General features: G+C 43.5%; 1 protein-coding gene across 2 annotated transcripts in view; it reads left to right on the forward strand.

Annotated features, from left to right (window-relative positions):
* STAB2 (stabilin 2) overlaps positions 1-17,524 on the forward strand; it is an 88,648-nt gene that overhangs the window by 68,563 nt on the left and 2,561 nt on the right. For both annotated transcript variants that reach the window (XM_081212212.1, XM_081212211.1), the window contains exons 54-66: positions 159-215; positions 779-902; positions 2,589-2,738; positions 3,246-3,350; positions 4,259-4,366; positions 5,451-5,644; positions 7,167-7,308; positions 8,271-8,404; positions 9,704-9,869; positions 10,877-10,983; positions 11,603-11,722; positions 13,859-14,008; positions 17,059-17,169. In XM_081212212.1, the coding sequence (XP_081068338.1) occupies positions 159-215; positions 779-902; positions 2,589-2,738; positions 3,246-3,350; positions 4,259-4,366; positions 5,451-5,644; positions 7,167-7,308; positions 8,271-8,404; positions 9,704-9,869; positions 10,877-10,983; positions 11,603-11,722; positions 13,859-14,008; positions 17,059-17,169 (1,668 nt within the window). The remainder of the gene's footprint in view (positions 1-158; positions 216-778; positions 903-2,588; positions 2,739-3,245; positions 3,351-4,258; positions 4,367-5,450; positions 5,645-7,166; positions 7,309-8,270; positions 8,405-9,703; positions 9,870-10,876; positions 10,984-11,602; positions 11,723-13,858; positions 14,009-17,058; positions 17,170-17,524) is intronic.

Below are 17,524 nucleotides of genomic sequence, written 5' to 3' on the forward strand. Positions count from 1 at the left end.
TTCTTCTTCTTCTTCTTCAATGTCAGTTCATAGTGCTAATTAGATTATATATTGCATTTGCATAATTATTTTAATAATTAAGTGTGGTTTTTAATCCTAGCTAGCTTTGGGGAGTTTTAGTCTTCTGATAAAAAAAGTGTATTTCTCTTTCTCTTCAGGGAGACTGCACTGCTTGTTACCTAACTCCTCGATGCCCTGCTGGAGCCAAAGTGACGGTAATTACAGTTCTGCACTTACGAGTCAAAATTTAACCAACAAGTTGTAATAAAATATTTTGGAAAATAGCTACATTTTAAACAATAATAATAATAATTTATTATTATTATTATACAAGCTTATACAGCAAAGGAGGTATCAAAAGGACTTGGAAGCTCTGTAACCTACATATGAATTATAAAATATCTCGGTGGTTCCTTTCTCACTCCCTCAATCATAAGATTTCAGAGCTACTTACACACCATACATATGAAGCACATTTTCCCACACCACAGAATCCTGGGAACTGTAGTTTGTTATGAGTGCTGGTAACTGTAGTTCTGGAAGGGGTAAACTACAGTTACCAGGATTCCTTTTGGGAGGCAAAACGTGCTTTCACATTTCAGGGAGTTGGATTTAGATGACCTTTGAGATTCCCTCCAACATTATGATTCTAAGCCATTCTGTGAGGGCTGGTAGGGGCGTTATGAATACCTTGTCCTATGGTGCCTTTATTGAATTTCCTGATTTCTTTCTTTTGTCCATTCTCTTTCCCCCCCATTTCTAAATATGAAACCGTAAGGGAGAGGTGAAGAGATGTACTTACATTCTCAACCACAGGATCTTGAAGGGGTGTCAGAAGGATTGTTCTATGATGGTCAGGATACCACACTGTTGCAAGGGCTACTTTGGGAATGAATGTCAAGGTAAGATTTCCTAGGATCAAACACTTGAGAAACTTCTGAGAAGGGCTTCTGTGCTTATATATCTTTCTCAGTGATGCTATTAGCAGCGTGGGAAGGGGGAGCAATTTAGGTCTAGATAACAGCATGAGGGGGGAAAGGTTAAACATCCCCTTTCCCAGCACAACTTTTACAGTCAACAATGGATCCCTTTATGGCTGCCTAAAAAAGAAAACTGGGATAGGCTTCCTACATATCGTCTGTTCTGACTCTTGAACAGGAGAGTTGGCTTAGCAACCACCAGGCAGCATGTGGCAGAAACAGATGGCAGAGGGGTGGTCCAGAGTGTTTAAAGTAATAGGGAAACATTTTTCACAGAATCATAGAATTACAGAGTTGGAAGGTATCCTGAGGGTCATGTTGTCCAACCCCCTGCAATGCAGGAATCTCACTTAAAGCATCCATGACAGATGGCCATCCAAACCCTGCTTAAACACCTGCAATGAAGGAAAGTCAACCACCTTCTGAGGGAGTCTGTTCTACTGTTGAACAGCATTCACTGTCCAAAAGTTTTTCCTGGTTTTTAGTTGCAATGGCCTTTCTTGTAACTTGAACCCATTGATTTGTGTCCTCTCCTCCAGAGCAGGAGAAAACAAGTTTGCTCCATCTTCCGTTTGACAGCCCTTAAGATGACTACCATATCTCCGCTCAGTCTCCTCTTCTTATTCAAGCTAAGCATACCCAACTCCCTCAACCACTCCTCATAAGGCTTGGTTTCCAGACCCTTGATCATTTTGATTTCCCTCCTCTGCACATGTTCCAGCTTGCCCATGTTTTTCTTAAACTGTGGTGTCCAGAACTGGACACAATATTCCGAGTGTGGTCTGACCAAGGCTGACCTTGAACGGGGCGCTAAACTTCTTCTGATGCAGCCTAGAATAACTGCTGCTGGTATACTTTTCCCATTATTGCCTCTTGTAAATAGATTTTAAAGGGTTTTGTTGCCAAAAGCCTTCTGTACAGTTAAATAACAGGTCTATAAAAATTGCCACAACCATCAAACAGTACTGATGCAAACAAAACTTCAGACAAAAGCCTGGGTGGAAAATAAGTTTCAAGTTGGTGTCATAAACTATAAATTTCCATAATTGGAGTGCCTGCGTTGAGAATGCTCTCTCATGGCTTGGCAAAATAAATGCAACACTACCAAGAGGACGTGCCCATATAGTCTTAACATCCACCCTATTATTTTGAATGTAAATTGTTATAATTTATTTTAATTTTGCATTGTTACATCTTTGCAACCCACACTGGGACCTTATGATGAAGGGTAGTAAGAAATCGAATAATAATGAATTAATTAATATATTTGGAACCTAAGCCATAATATTCTTTCAAGGAAGATTATCACCTTAGCTCTGTGTGCCTAAATACCGTATTTTTTGCTCTATAACACGCACCCGACCATAACACGCACGTAGTTTTTAGAGGAGGAAAATCCGTAGGCATGCCACCCGTAGGCATTCCCTCCATAACACGCACAGACATTTCCCCTTACTTTTTAGGAGGAAAAAAGTGAGTGTTATGGTGCAAAAAATACGGTAGATCTTTCTCTCTGAGCTGTGGGGTCCTAACCCAATAAGTAATAAAATAGCCACCTTGGGGATAGTTCTTACAAAGACTGACTCGTTGCCATTTTCTGCTTCCCAGCCTGCCCAGGAGGGTCAGAAACTCCATGTAATAAGCGTGGTTCATGTGATGAAGAATATGCTGGCACGGGAGAATGTACATGCAATGCTGGCTTCAATGGGACTTCATGTGAGCTCTGTATGCCAGGAAGATACGGCTTGGATTGCAAATGTAGGTTTCACGTGGTTGTCGTTCTGTTAAGCCCTTTACATTTGTGTAACCATTTGTCAGACTATAAGGGGTAGCGTGGTTTAGTTGCAGGGGTGGAGAACCTGCTACCCTCCAGAAACTGTTGGACTACAACTCCCATCATCCTTCACTCTTGACCATGCTGGCTGGAGCTGATAGAAGATGGAGTGCAACAACATCTGCAGGGTCAGAGGTTCCCATCCTCTGTTAGTGGTTGCGGAGTGTGTCTTAGCTGAACTTGGGAGACCTAACTTCAGACCTTCTAGGCTCAGCCTAACCTAGGCTGCTTATTTGTGCAGGAGTGAAAAATGTGGTATGGACCCCTTTCACATGCCCCATCTTCAAGGGCTGCAACTTCTCTAATTATAAGGGACAGTGGGAAAATGCTTTTGCTAGGACCAGCTAGTGTTCATAACATAGGTTTTTGGGTTGCAACAAGCTCCTCCTTATAATCCGTCTCCTAATCATCCAACAACTTTCTGTTTACAGCCTGTGAGTGCACATCACATGGACAGTGTGATGAAGGAATTTATGGATCAGGACGGTGCTTCTGTGAAACTGGATGGACTGGAAAGCTCTGTGAAACCAAAATCGGTCTGACTCTTTAACAGTAGGAGAACGTTGTAGCCTGCAGAGTAGATTTCATCTCACCATTACTTTTTAGAGCTGTCGGCTGATTAAAATAGTCTTCACCATATTTTCCATACAAATAATAAATAAACTTAAAGAAATCAATATTTTGCATACTCTCAATCATGATGTGGTTCTATAAGAGAGGTAGCCCAGTCAGAATTAATTCTCTCATTTCAGTGGCTCTTGGTTTCTGGTAAATAATGCTTGAGATGTTATAACCAACATTTAATGGAGTAAAATAATTACTCCTCATCAACCATTTAGGGCGTATCTACCCTGAGAACGTTTATTAGTTGAATGACCTGCCTCATAGGCCTGCTGTGAAGGCAAGGGAAATGCAACAAAAGTTATAAAACAAATAGAAAAACTAAAGCTGATATATAAATATAAACAATGTTAGCAACACATTTGCTATCATCACTCCTCTATCATATCCCTCAAAACAATTGTAGATTTGTTTGAGAAGGATAACTATAATGTTGACATCTGAAATAGTTAGGGTTTTTTTTTAATTGTTTAACCATAACAGTCATTGCAATGCATTAATCAAGGATTAAAATGGGAGTGAAAGAGAAAATAGAAGTGGAGAACCTGTGTCAGATAATTGCTGGATGATGGCTCCCATCACCCTGACCATAGGCTATGCCGGCTGGGGCTGATGCCCCTCCAGATTTAGCTGGCATCCATGGATTTCCCTGTCCCTGAACTAAAACAGTTTACTGCAAGTGTATCTGAGGTATTTACTTTGATTCAGTGCACAGGGATGCAATTCAGGCCACACCTCCAGTTTCTTTATTTAGGATTTTTCCTCAGTCTTGAGACAATGAGAAAAGTTTGAATGTGGGTAATGGTTCTAATTTTCTTCACAGCTTTAACTCCCGAGTGTTCACCCAACTGTTCCATTAATGCTGTTTGCCAAGAGCAAAACATCTGCCAGTGCAAACCATACTATAATGGAGATGGAATCACGTGTACAGGTAAAATCAACCGGAAAGATCAGCCACTAATAAAATTGAAGGAATGTATTTTAATTGAAATCTTCCACCATGTTTACTTACACACCCCTATTTTCTGGCCCTCATGCAGTTCCTATGTAATGTGATAAATATGAAAGTATCCGTGAACTCCACAAACACATATATTTTAGTGTGGCATTAAGGGGGCCTGGATCCACTCTGCACAAAGCAAGCCAATTATCATAATGTCAATTATTCATAATGACAGCCTACTTACTTTAGCCTAATTGTCCATGATGTTATGAGGCTGGTCTCCACAGCCAAAACATAAGGTTATACTTATAAATCCCCTGTTCCTGGAATATTAAAGGGGAGGGAGACCCACTTCTGGGTGTTCCAGTCAGGTGATTATTAGCTCTGAAGCACTGATCACCTGTTAGGGAAGGGTATTTAGTCTCTCTCGCACACCTACCTGATGATCATGACTGTCAGATCTGGCAGCCCAGATCATCTGTTTGGGAGTGGAAGGGAAAGGAAAAGGAGAGAATCTTCAAGCACAAGCTCAGACTGGCAGACTTCTCTAGCTTTGTAGCATTTGAAGGGATTTCTGTCTTTTTGAGTTTGTTTCCTTGTTGCAATGGCTGCAAGCTTTGATGTGGTATTTAACTCAACAAATTGAGCCAAGTTTAGCGGTTCGTTTTAGCTCTGTCCTTTCCTTCCTAGCCTTTGACTTTTAGAGAGGCATCTGATCACTAAAGTTCTTCCCGTTCCATAGCTGGTCCAGTAAGAGCAGGGGAAGAGCACACCAAGGGCATAGATCTACCCCAATGTAGAGGACAGACTGAACATTTGCTTCTCCCTAGGGTAAATCCAGGCATTTGGTGTCACGATTGTAGGCACGAGGTATCATAACAATCAGATACTGCCAGAAATACTCTGTATTTTCTCATTCTTTGGGGGCAAAAAAATCTCACTTCATCAATATAAAGGAATAGAATAATGCCTGGAGGACTGCTCTATCAGTAACTTGCAATAATAGCTAACACATAGAACTTCCATATTCAAGAGCCTACATATCTATCTATCTGTGTTTTTTGCTTTGCAGCTGAGGATCTTTGTAAGAAAACCAACGGTGGCTGCAATAAGAATGCAAAGTGTGTACAAACTGGTGTGCAAGTCAATTGCACATGTCGGACAGGATACAAAGGGGACGGGCACACCTGCATGGCTATCAACCCTTGCACCGATGGGTTTAATGGTGGTTGCCATGAACATGCAATTTGCACCAAGACGGGACCTGTAAGTGTTATGAGTCTTTCACCTTGTCCTAGGCAATGTATGACCTTCCAAACATTGCTGGACTCCCATCACTGTTGACCATGCTGTCTAGGGATGATGGGGGTGAAACAACATCTGGAAGGCCACAGATTCCAAAACCCTGTCCGAGAGGCTGTTTCTCTCACTGGTATTAAGGGAACTGTTCAGGTAGCATCATTTTCAATTGTGCTCTCTTAGCCACTAAGAAAACATTGGAAGTGTCCCAGGAAAAGCAAAGTGTATCCCCCCCACCCTCCTAGCTATTCTGGTCAGTCATACATACTGCAGATTGTAAACAACATTTTAGCCCATTGGGTCTGCATAGTAGCTTACAGAATGTACCGTATTTTTTGCTCTATAAGACACACTTTTTCCCTCAAAAAAAGTAAGGGGAAATGTGTGTGCGTCTTATGGAGCGAATGCAGGCTGCACAGCTATCGCTGAAGCCAGAACAGCAAGAGGGATTGCTGCGCAGCAATCCCTCTTGCTGTTCTGGCTTCTGGGATTCAGAATATTTTTTTTATTGTTTTCCTCCTCCAAAAACTAGGTGCGTTTTATAGAGCGAAAAATTAGGTAATCATAAAATAATCATAACATGCAATAAACCACGGCCAGCATTTCCCTGTGCTCTAGACTGGGGCAAGGGGAGATGGAAATAGTGTGTGCATGAAATGAAAACTCTGCGGATGTGCCTTTAAGTCTGCAGTAGTGCAATTAATTTTAGATCTGGACTGAATGGTCTTATGGAGCCAGTGCTTTTTAGATGGCAGTGTGTGCCCTCCTGTGTTTGAGGGCCCTCCTGCCTATTCTGCCCCAAAGATCTGCCTTCTGGTGGCAGCACTATGAGTATTTTTTACCCTGAAAGAGAACTGCATGGTTGGTCTGAAAATATCATGTTCGGTTCCAGCTGCTGAGGGGACTTAATACAGTCTGCAAAACATTAGTCAGTTTCCCTCCTGTACTATTACAGTGGAACTTTGGTTTTCAACTCAATCTGTTCCGGAAGACCGTTCGACTTTCAAAACATTTGAAAACCGAGGCACAAAGGGTAGTCTGCAAATTTCATTGAGAAAATTGAGAAATATGCCGCGGAAGCCGTTCGACTTCTGAGGCGCGTTTGAAAACAGAAGCAATTACTTCTGGGTTTTCAGCGTTCGAAAACCGAAATGTTCAGCTTCCGAGATGCTCAAAAACAGTGGTAGGGACAAAGGATCTTACACACACATACCCCCCTTCTTCTTGAATGGACAGGATGCCATAATATCCGTGCTGAAGTGTTTACAATCTAGGGGGGAAGGCTATAGCTCAGTGGTAGAGCATCTGCCTTGCATGTAGTCCCATGTTCAGTCCCCAGTGGCCTCTCCAAGTAGGGCTGGGAATGTCCTCTGCCGGAAACCCTGGAGAGCTGGTGCCAGTCAGTGTAGGCAATACTGATTTAGGTGGTCTGACTCTTGTAAGGCAGCTTCCAATGCTTATGCAGTTTCATTGCAAATTTCTCTCCCAGGATAAGCGCACGTGTCAATGCAAAGATAACTACATTGGCGATGGAATTGATTGTGAGGTGAAACAGCTACCGGTAGACAGATGTTTGCAAGATAACGGGCAATGCCATGCCGATGCTAACTGTGCCGATCTCCATTTCCAAGGTCAGTGCACCACAAGCAGGCACACAATTATAGTGATTGTGAATTTTTTTAAAAAATAAGACTGTTCCATAACTCTCATGAGCCTAGACTTCTCAGAATTACATAGTCCTATAATTCTTTTAAATCCTGCCATAGCTACCCAAAGCAACTTAAATGGGAAATTTGCTACATTATAGATCAGGGGTCAGCAAGGTTTATCTTGCCTGGGACGGATTGGTTCCGCGGAGATCCCCCCACAAATTTCTGTGTCTGCGCAGACCCGATTTTCGGCGATGCAGAAGCGAGTCCCCATGCCGCGCTGTGCTGGTTTAGCGCAGCATGCAAGCTGGCAGCTTCGTTCGGGGGCGGCTCGGGGGCCAGTCAAACAACCTCCACGGGCTGCTTCCGGCCCATGGACCTTAGGTTGCTGACCCCTGTTATAGATGTTCAGTTTCTGTAGTATTGGTGAATGTGCTTTTCTCTAGACCAGAGGAAGGGAACTATGGTCCTTCATACAACTGTTAGTCTGCAACTCCCATCAGGCAGCATGGCCAATGGTGAGAGTTCCAGTCCAGCTGGAAGGTACCAGCTAAGAGAAGACATCTCTAGATCAGCTTTGGTTCCACAGATGTTATTGGACTACATTACCGTATTTTAGATATAAAAAGCTACATGTTAGGTTTTTGTTGACTATGTTTTGAGCGATTTATTGCACACAATCAGTATTCTTTGCCTGACTAACAATAGATTGAGTTGACAAAGGAGGGGTGTGTCTTTGAAGCACTCAATCTTCTTATTGCTACTTGAAAGCATTTAGGGTAGGACCATGAGGGGCCAGTTCATGATCCAAGATATAATTATCCACAAGACGTCTAGAAAACCAAACCCTATATATTCAGGATACACTGTGAAATGGAAATCTGGGTATAAAACTGTATAATGGAAAGGGTTGATTTTGGGGTTTGCTCCATTCTTCCTTCCAGATACTACTGTTGGAGTTTTTCATGTACGTTCTCCAAAGGGTCGGTATAAAATGACTTACGGCGCAGCAAATAAGACCTGTGCAGATGAAGGAGCAACAATGGCTACTTACACTCAGCTTGTCTATGCGCAACAGGTAACAATGCTTATTTCTACTTGCAGGCAAGTCAGATAACTAACATATGCTTGAACTGAACAGAGAGACTTAGCTGCCAGGAGAATAAGTTGTAAAGGACAAGTGCCATCAGGAATACATATAGTTTCTTTTGAAGAAAAAGAAGTACGTAGGAAAACATTCAAATAAGTACAATATTGACTGTTGCTGCAACCTGTTTAAAAAAAAAGCACCAGAGCTGGTTCACACAAAAAACTCCCTTTCGTATTTTGGCTTCTTTATTCAAATAACAAACATGAGTCCTGTGCATATGCAAGTCAGTGCTATAATAAACACACTGTATTTTTACCAGTCCAGATCAGAACTGGGTCAGTACAGTGGTACCTCGGTTCCCAAACACCTCTGTTGTCGTACGTTACATTTTGGTTCTCAAACACTGAATAACCAAAAGTAAATGCTTCTGTTTTTGAACATTTTTCGGAACTCAAACATGCGACGCGGCTTCCGCTGAGTTCAAGAAGCTCTTGCAACCAATGGGATGCCACACCTCAGTTTCTGAACATTTCGGAAGCCGAACAGGCTTCTGGAATGGATTACGTTCAAGAACCGAGGTACCACTGTAGTATCCTGTGCAAGGGAATGCACAAGCCTGTTTTGACAGAACTTGTAAGTGAATGAGGTCCTTGAGCCTTTTGGAATGCAGTAAGTCTTAGCTGGAAGTGTGCAAACACCTGTACTGATGCACAGAGACTGGTCACGAGTGTGTGCCGTCCTAATTGCCATGGGACCTTTCACTTGGCAAATGAGGCATAGTATAGCAAGCCTGCCTCTCAGACTGCATGCAAATCTCTCCCCGTTACCTCTCTTTCCCAACTCTGGCTGAAAGAACGTGCATATGATTCTAGGAAAGGCCAGAGATCTCTGTCCCAGGTGGCAAGTTTCCTTACGCAGCACTACATTTCCAAATCTGGAGCAAGAGGCCAGCGCTGCGATACAATGCCGGCTACTTTGCTAGGGTTGCCCCCCGGTGCTAACTCGAGGGCACCAGTTGCAGTTCTGTCCCAGCACGGAAATGTTTAAAGCCCACCCAGTCTTAAGCTTCTTGGCAATGGAATGCCCAGTCATGTGACTGGGCCATGCGAGATAGAACCAGGAAAAAGGCCAATGCTTAAGTCGCAGCCTTCAAAGCAAGGCTTCATTGGGCTTTGACAGTGGGTGGTGTCCCCTCCTACTAGCCACACATTGCCTAAAGCCCATCGTGGCATTAGGTTAACACCATTTCCCATTTTCCTTTGTTTCATGGTTATATGCTAACGGCAGGCAAAGTATCATCTATGTGCTGCTGGCTGGCTGGCGAATGGAAGAGTAGCCTATCCGACTGCCTTCTCTGCCCCCCAATGCGGTGGAGGAGTTGTTGGGATTATCGACTACGGGTACAGAGTCAACATGAGTGAAACATGGGATGTCTACTGTTACAGAGTCAAAGGTAAAAGAAAAAGTGCCTTTGCCTAATGTCGTTTGCCAGAACTATATTTCATTTCCAGAACTACTAATAAGATCATATTGTCATTGTATATTAACTTGGCAGCAGACACAAAGCCATTTCTGAGGTACTGTGGAAAGTTTTTAACCAGGGGTAGGCAAACTAAGGCCCGGGGGCCGGATCCGGCCCAATCGCCTTCTCAATCCGGCCCACAGATGGTCCAGAAATCAGCGTGTTTTTACATGAGTAGAATGCGTCCTTTTATTTAAAATGTATCTCTGAGTTATTTGTGGGGCATAGGAATTTGTTCTTTTTTTCCCCTTCAAAATATAGTCTGGCCCACCACATGGTCTGAAGGACAGTGGACCGGCCCAAGGCTGAAAAAGGTTGCTGACCCCTGGTTTTTAACACTGCAGATAGTGGTGCCGGGGGGGGGGGGGAGCGAGACTTCATGGTTTTCTACAATTTGACATATTCATATTGTCTGCTCTGGCATTCAAATTGGGATCTGAATAATGTCTACAGACAATGAGGAGGTTGTTGGGGGTGAGGCATCATGAAGAAGGATTCCCTAATTGTCTACATTGCCACTAGTAGCTGATGGGGGGGGGCGAAATTAGTTTTGTTTACATTTTAATGCAAATTTACCTTACCTTATCTGCACTTTCTGAAGCCATACAGGAACCAAAACACACCTATCCAAATTTGGCGAAGCAGCTCTCCAACCATAAAACACATACTAAAATGTATATGTTCGGGGAACATTCAAAGAAACGTGCATGTATTAATCCTAATAATGTACAAATATACATTATTTTTTACCAACAACTGCTTGTAAAAATGAATGTATAAGGAAGAATTGCATGCAAATATTGTGTAGCGGGATGGATAGGGATCCAATAGATCGATAGATATCCACTTCCTTTTTTTTGCAATTGTAGATAGTTCTCTAGATATGGAAGCCTCATCTCTGCTTGCTGTCTAAAATTGTGTTGTTTTATGTTTTATAGATGTCAACTGCACCTGTAAAATTGGTTATGTGGGTGATGGATTTACATGTAGTGGGACTCTGCTTCAAGTCCTCACTTCTTTGTCAAAATTTACAAACTTCGTCTCAGTAAGTAACAGAAACAGACCACCTCACCCCAAAAACTGAAATTAAATAAAATATGCCTCAAAATTTTAAAAATGAACCAACATCTTTATTCCTGTTACACTTCTGTTTTTAGTAAATCATATTAGCTTAAAGAGGAACAATAAATAGGCTATAAGCAGACAATGAATAAAATGTAAAATGTTATGGCTATCAGATGTGATCCTTTGGCAATTAAGGTCAAGAAGCAATTGTTTGCAATCCCAGGCTTCTTGTGTTTGTTTTTCTTCATTCTCAGAAGTATGAAAATTGTCTAAGAACAACTATAAGATGTCATCACACCAGAAATAACGCTTTCTCTTGAGAAGGCATAGCAAAGTTGTTTTACTTTGGTCAAATATTCACTATTGTTCAGCCTAATCTCTTAGATAGTTGTATGTATAAAGAAAATGTTATATTGTAGGATCATTTGCATATGTTTGCCAGACTCATATTACAAAAAAGAAAGTTCCATTTGCTTTGTGAGTTACGTTACCCGAATTAGTCCTTTTGCTTTCTTCTTTCATCTCAATAAAATTCTTCATAAAACTATTATTATGTTTGAGGATTTCGTCTCACCAGAATAAATTCTGTCCCTTCACAGAGAATACTGACTTACTCAAACACATCAAAGCAAGGCCAAGAGTTCCTGAAATACATCACAAATTTATCCACTCACGCAACACTGTTTGTACCAGGCAATGACGGGCTGAGGGAAAATGAGGTAAATGACTTAATTCTACTGTTATTATATGCCAGCTCTAGGAGTTAAAATGCCAACATATGCTGATCCAAGAAAGTGCCTCTTTTCAACTGACAGCAAGTCCTACAACCTAGAAGTGAATGGCTGCCATTCACTCCTATGGGGAACACTTGTACTGCACTTATGGATAGTTTTGTGTCCTCCATCCCTAAGTAGTCAGACCCCTTGCACAGGGGTGCAATACATCTCTCTGTATAAAGACTCACTCCTTGCTAACCCATAAGTCCTTATGTGTGCTCTCGCTTCAAGACCTGACCATTTCTAATGAAAGAATCATTACTTTAGAGCAGGAGTAGCCAACATGATACCCTCCCCATGCTCTTGGGCAGGTTTCCTCAAACTCGGCCCTCCAGCTGTTTTGGTACTACAACACTGGTCCCTAGCTAGCAGGACCAGTGGTCAGGGATGATGGGAATTGTAGTCTCAAAACATCTGGAGGGCCGAGGTTGAGGAAGCCTGCTCTTGGGCTACAGCTCCCATCATCCCTAATCATTGGCCACGCTAGCTGGGACTGATGGGAGTTGGAGTCCAGTTATCTCTGGAGGGAAGTGCAGTGGCGACCCCTGTACTAGGTTGTTTTAGAGCTAGATCTAGATTGCCTACATACCATGGCCCCCACTAGGAACTGTTGCTCTCCAAACTACAAATGCCATATTCTTCATTTCTCATTCCCAGCACCTTATTTATTAAGTTGCATGGTGGTAAGATTTAGGCAAGCCTTTTCACTTACCAGATTTAATGCCCTTCCTTAGGCATGTCCAAAGTCTGGCCCCTAAGGCAGTTTCTTTCCTGTGGAAATTTCCTTTAAAAAGCTGTACAACTTTGGTGAAAAATCCCCCCCCCCAAAAAAACTCAACAACAACTTCAATCCTAAAAAAACCTCAGCAACTTTGGTCGGCCCTCACGCATGTTCACTTCATCAAATCTGGCCCTCTTTGAAAAAAGTTTGGATACTCCTGCACGAGATCTGTCGATGGACCATAGGACAGGAATTCCTGCTGCAGAACATAAATATCTGTGAGGGTCGGAGGAAATAGAAAATCTGATCCATTTTTTAAATGCATTATTTACATTTTTACCCATGCAAGTCTCTTGGTTTTTATGTTGGTTTTCTGTTAGCAGATACCAGGTCTTACATTACAGAAAAAGCAACTACGTTTTTGGCTGCCATTATTAAAACACATAGCAAACTGACAGAGTGATATATCTGTATCTACATATATTATCCTGAGTCAATAGCAAATTATCTAAAGCATGAATGTCGCTCTGGTTAACTCTGAAGACTTTGTGTAATTGCTCTGCTATGTACTATATAAAAACAACGAAGTTGAATTGAAAATGTCTCTGTGAACAAAAAACCATTCCTTGCAGCACACATCACCTGTGAGAATGATGGAATGGGCCAGGATTTTCCATGGTGGCCATTTTCCTAGTTTTAAATACAGTAGTACCTCGGGTTACATACGCTTCAGGTTACATACACTTCAGGTTACACTTCAGGTTACAGACTCCGCTAACCAAGAAATAGTGCTTCAGGTTAAGAACTTGGCTTCAGGATGAGAACAGAAATTGTGTGGCGGTGGCACAGCGGCAGCAGGAGGCCCCATTGGCTAAAGTGGTGCTTCAAGTTAAGTACAGTTTCAGGTTAAGTACGGACCTCCGGAACAAATTAAGTACTTAACCCGAGGTAACACTGTAATAGGCATTCCAAGGTAGGCTTTTATTTTCTTTAGGCTAAGGCAGGGATGATAAACCTGTGGCCCTCCAGACACAGCTGGACTCCAAACTCCCATCAGTCCCAGCCAACAAACAACAAACAGTTGTTAAGGATGATGGGAGTCCAACAACATCTAGAGGACGACAGCTTCTTCATCTGTGGACTAGGCGATGATGGTTCTCGTTTAAGAATAGTAGCAAGTTATTTTTGTTTTGTTTGTTTGTATTTTGACGCAGTTGTATTCTATGGAATGTCTTGGCATCAAACAACTCTTTAATGTTTAAAAGCTGGGTCATGTCATGTGAATTGAGCAAGTTCTAGAAAATCCATTTCGTGTTTCTGTTAATTGATATTACTGTATGTTGGGTTGCTGCCTTCAGACACTTTCTGGAAGAGACATTGAATATCATTTATCCAACACTGGCGCGTTCTATTATGAAGATTTGACCAATGGAAGTACCCTTCAAACCAGAATAGGGGAAAAACTGTTAATTACACACACTGGAGGCCAGATTTCTGCAGCTAAAGAGGTGAGTGATTTGTACGCGTGTGTGTGTGTGTGTGTGTGTGTGTGTGTGTGTGTGTGTTTTCATAGGAGCATGTCTGGTTCATACATTTCCTTTACCGTGTTGTTTTAATGGAATTGTTCTGTGGCATGTTTTAATTATGCATGTTTATATTTTAATGTTTAAACAACTGGTTTTTATACCTTGTAACCCTGCCTAGAAGCCTATTTTGGCTGTAAGCAGTATATTTAATTACTTAATAAATTAATGTACTTAAATATTAATAAACTGCATTTTCATAAAAATACAATGTTCCAGGAAAACATCGGGGGGTGGGGAATCCATAAATTCTGCTTGGTTATGTTTTTTTATAAAAAAATCACATTTCAAAGCCTTGTCTAAATAACATTGTTTCTAGGCAATGTCTAAAAGAAGGCAGGAGTGATTCCTGCCAAACTTACAATTAATATTATTTTCCCAAGGGCTGGAACTCTGTGAGGTATAGAAGTGCTGCAGTCCTCTTCCTTCCACCTGGAATATAGTGCTTTATTCACATCATCCTCCCCTCTCAAATCAAAACAGGTTGAGTTTTTCATTCCTGCATGAATAACTCAGCCTTTTGTGATCTGAGTGGGGAGGATGATGTGAATAAAGCACTGTTGAGTATCATAGACAGGGAACTACAACGGCCAGGATTGGCTAATGATTCACAAGTAGGTGGGCTGTAGGTCAGGGATCATTTCCAGACCCTACTACAGTGGTACCCCGTAAGACGAATGCCTCGCAAGACGGAAAACCCGCAAGACGAAAGGGTTTTCTGTTTTGGAGGCGCTTCGCAAGACGAATTTCCCTATGGGCTTGCATCGCAAGACGAAAGCCCATAGGGAAATGCTGGCGGTCGGGAGCAAAGACTTTCGCCCACAGCCGGCCTTCAGAAGAGGACCTCTTCTGAAGGCTGGCGGGGGGCAAAAGTCTTTGCTCCCCCCACCTGCCTTCCCCCCCCCCCGCCTGCCCCGGGCGATCTTAAAATGCTGGCGGGCGGGAGCGAAGCGTTCGCTGCCGACCCCCAGCATTTTAAAATCTCCAAGGGACAGCAGAGAAGTCTCTGTCCCGGGGAGATTTTAAAATGCTGGGGGTCGGGAGCGAAGCGTTAGCTGCCGACCCCCAGCATTTTAAAATCTCCCCCTGTCCCGGGGAGATTTTAAAATGCTGGGGGTCGGGAGCGAAGCGCTGCCGACCCCCAGCATTTTAAAACGCTGTTCCGAAGGGGGGGTGGGGACACCTGCCCCAGCCGCCCCACTTCGGAAAGCTGTTCCGAAGTGGGGAGGGGGGCGGGGACACCTGCCCCAGCCGCCCCACTTCGGAAAGCTGTTCCGAAGTGGGGAGGGGGGGCGGGGACACCTGCCCCCGCCGCCCCACTTCGGAAAGCTGTTCCGAAGTGGGGAGGGGGGGCGGGGACACCTGCCCCCGCCGCCCCACTTCGGAAAGCTGTTCCGAAGTGGGGAGGGGGGGCGGGGACACCTGCCCCCGCCGCCCCACTTCGGAAAGCTGTTCCGAAGTGGGGAGGGGGGGCGGGGACACCTGCCCCCGCCGCCCCACTTCGGAAAGCTGTTCCGAAGTGGGGCGGGGGGCGGGAACACCTTCTGAAGGCGGGCACGGGGCGAAAGTCTTTGTCCCCCCTGCCTGCCTTCCCAGGGGCTTTTAAATCGCCCCGGACAGCGGAGAAGTCCTCCGCTGTCCGGGGCGATTTTAAAATGCCGCCCGCCAGCATTTTAAGATCGCCCCGGACAGCAGAGAAGTCCTCCGCTGTCCCAGGGTTTTTTAAAATGCTGGGGGTGGGAAGAAAAGCCCTTGTCCCCCCCCCCAGCCTTCAGAAGCGGTCCGGGGGCAGACTGTCCCCGGACCTGGTCCGAAGGCGGTTTCCCTAGGAACGCATTAATTGATTTTCAATGCATTCCTATGGGAAACCGTGCATCGCAAGATGAAAAAACCGCAAGACGAAGAGACTTGCGGAACGAATTAATTTCGTCTTGCGAGGCACCACTGTACATGCAAATCTCCTTGTTATGTGTGAACCAGGTTACGGATGCACAACATGTAGGCTGAACAAAATAATACTTCCTTGGCTACTATGAAATCCATGCCATAAGGTGAAATGCCTCCAGGCCAGATTTTGGGAGAGCGGTTTTGAAGAGTGGGATGACCCTGCCGTAAGCGCAGTAGCAGATGTTGCTTGTGCATGGACAGTACTGGATATCACCCATACTTTTAGCAATACATTGATTAGAATCAGAATATTATTGCAGATATATTGTTTTGTCTGGAAATATACAGTGGTACCTTAGGTTACAAACACTTTGGGTTACAGACTCCGCTAACCCGGAAGTAGTACCTCAGGTTAAGAACTTTACCTCAGGATGAGAACAGAAATCACACGCCGGTGGCACGGGAGGCCCCATTAGCTAAAGCAGTACCTCAGGTTAAGAATGGCTTCAGGTTAAGAACGGACCTTCGGAACGAATTAAGTTCGTAACCAGAGGTACCACTGTATATGAAATCAATCAAAAGGTGGTGGCTTCAGTCTTCGGTAGTATCTAGTGTTGGGTAGACATGAAGGGAGCCAAAGGTTAACACACATTCCTAGGAAACTTGGTAATTACAATCTACTAACTTATAAGTATCATAGTTGTCATATTATAATAACAAACATACCATATCAGGATTGAGCAAGTAAAGTTACCCAATGAGATGGAAAGAATGTGACATTAGTTCAGCAAGAGATTATATCTGCCTAAAACTAAAATGTAGCTGAAGCAAATTCCCTGTTAAGAGAGGCTAGATTCCACCTCCTCCAGCCAGCTGCTTCCAGTAACTCTCGCCAGAGAAGAATTGAAGTTTCCTTGGGCTGATGTCCAATAACACACTAAAATAAGGGGCTGAGTTCTTCAGCCATGAGCGGGATCATATGAGAAGGATCTAAGCACCTTAGTAAGCTCCAGCTGTGTTTTGAAGAAACTTAGAAAGGTCAGATAAGTATTTGTCAAGTTGCCATTTGGTTTGCTTTTGCTTTTTAGGTGGAAAAACGGTATGTGGCTGGGCAAGCTATCCTCGAATGGGACATCGTTGCTTCCAATGGGGTCATCCATGTCATCACAGCACCTCTGAAGGCTCCTCCTGTGCCCCATGTAAGTCTTGTGCAACTGGTCTCTTTTGTTAACTCACTTGCTGGTCAACTGGAAAACTGAACAAATAGTTCCACGTCTTCTTTGGAAACAGATATGAGCTTTGATAAGAGTGCATACAGATGTCCATAGCTTCAGCAGGGAGCCTGCTAAAAAAGTGCACTCACATTATTTGGTGCACGTAATGGTTTCTCTCCCAGATGTATCTCAGGGAAAATGGTCCCGCACCCTGCAACTCGCCTGGGTAATTTGCAGCAGAATATGGATTTCCACTGCACTTTGGCTGGCCGTCGTATCATTCACAGAGCGATTCCTCATCCTTTGTGAAGCAGGACAGCTTACTACGGTCTTGACCCCT

Source organism: Podarcis bocagei (assembly GCF_964188305.1).
Source record: "Podarcis bocagei genome assembly, chromosome: 10".
In the NCBI taxonomy this organism is placed as follows: Eukaryota; Metazoa; Chordata; class Lepidosauria; order Squamata; family Lacertidae; genus Podarcis; species Podarcis bocagei.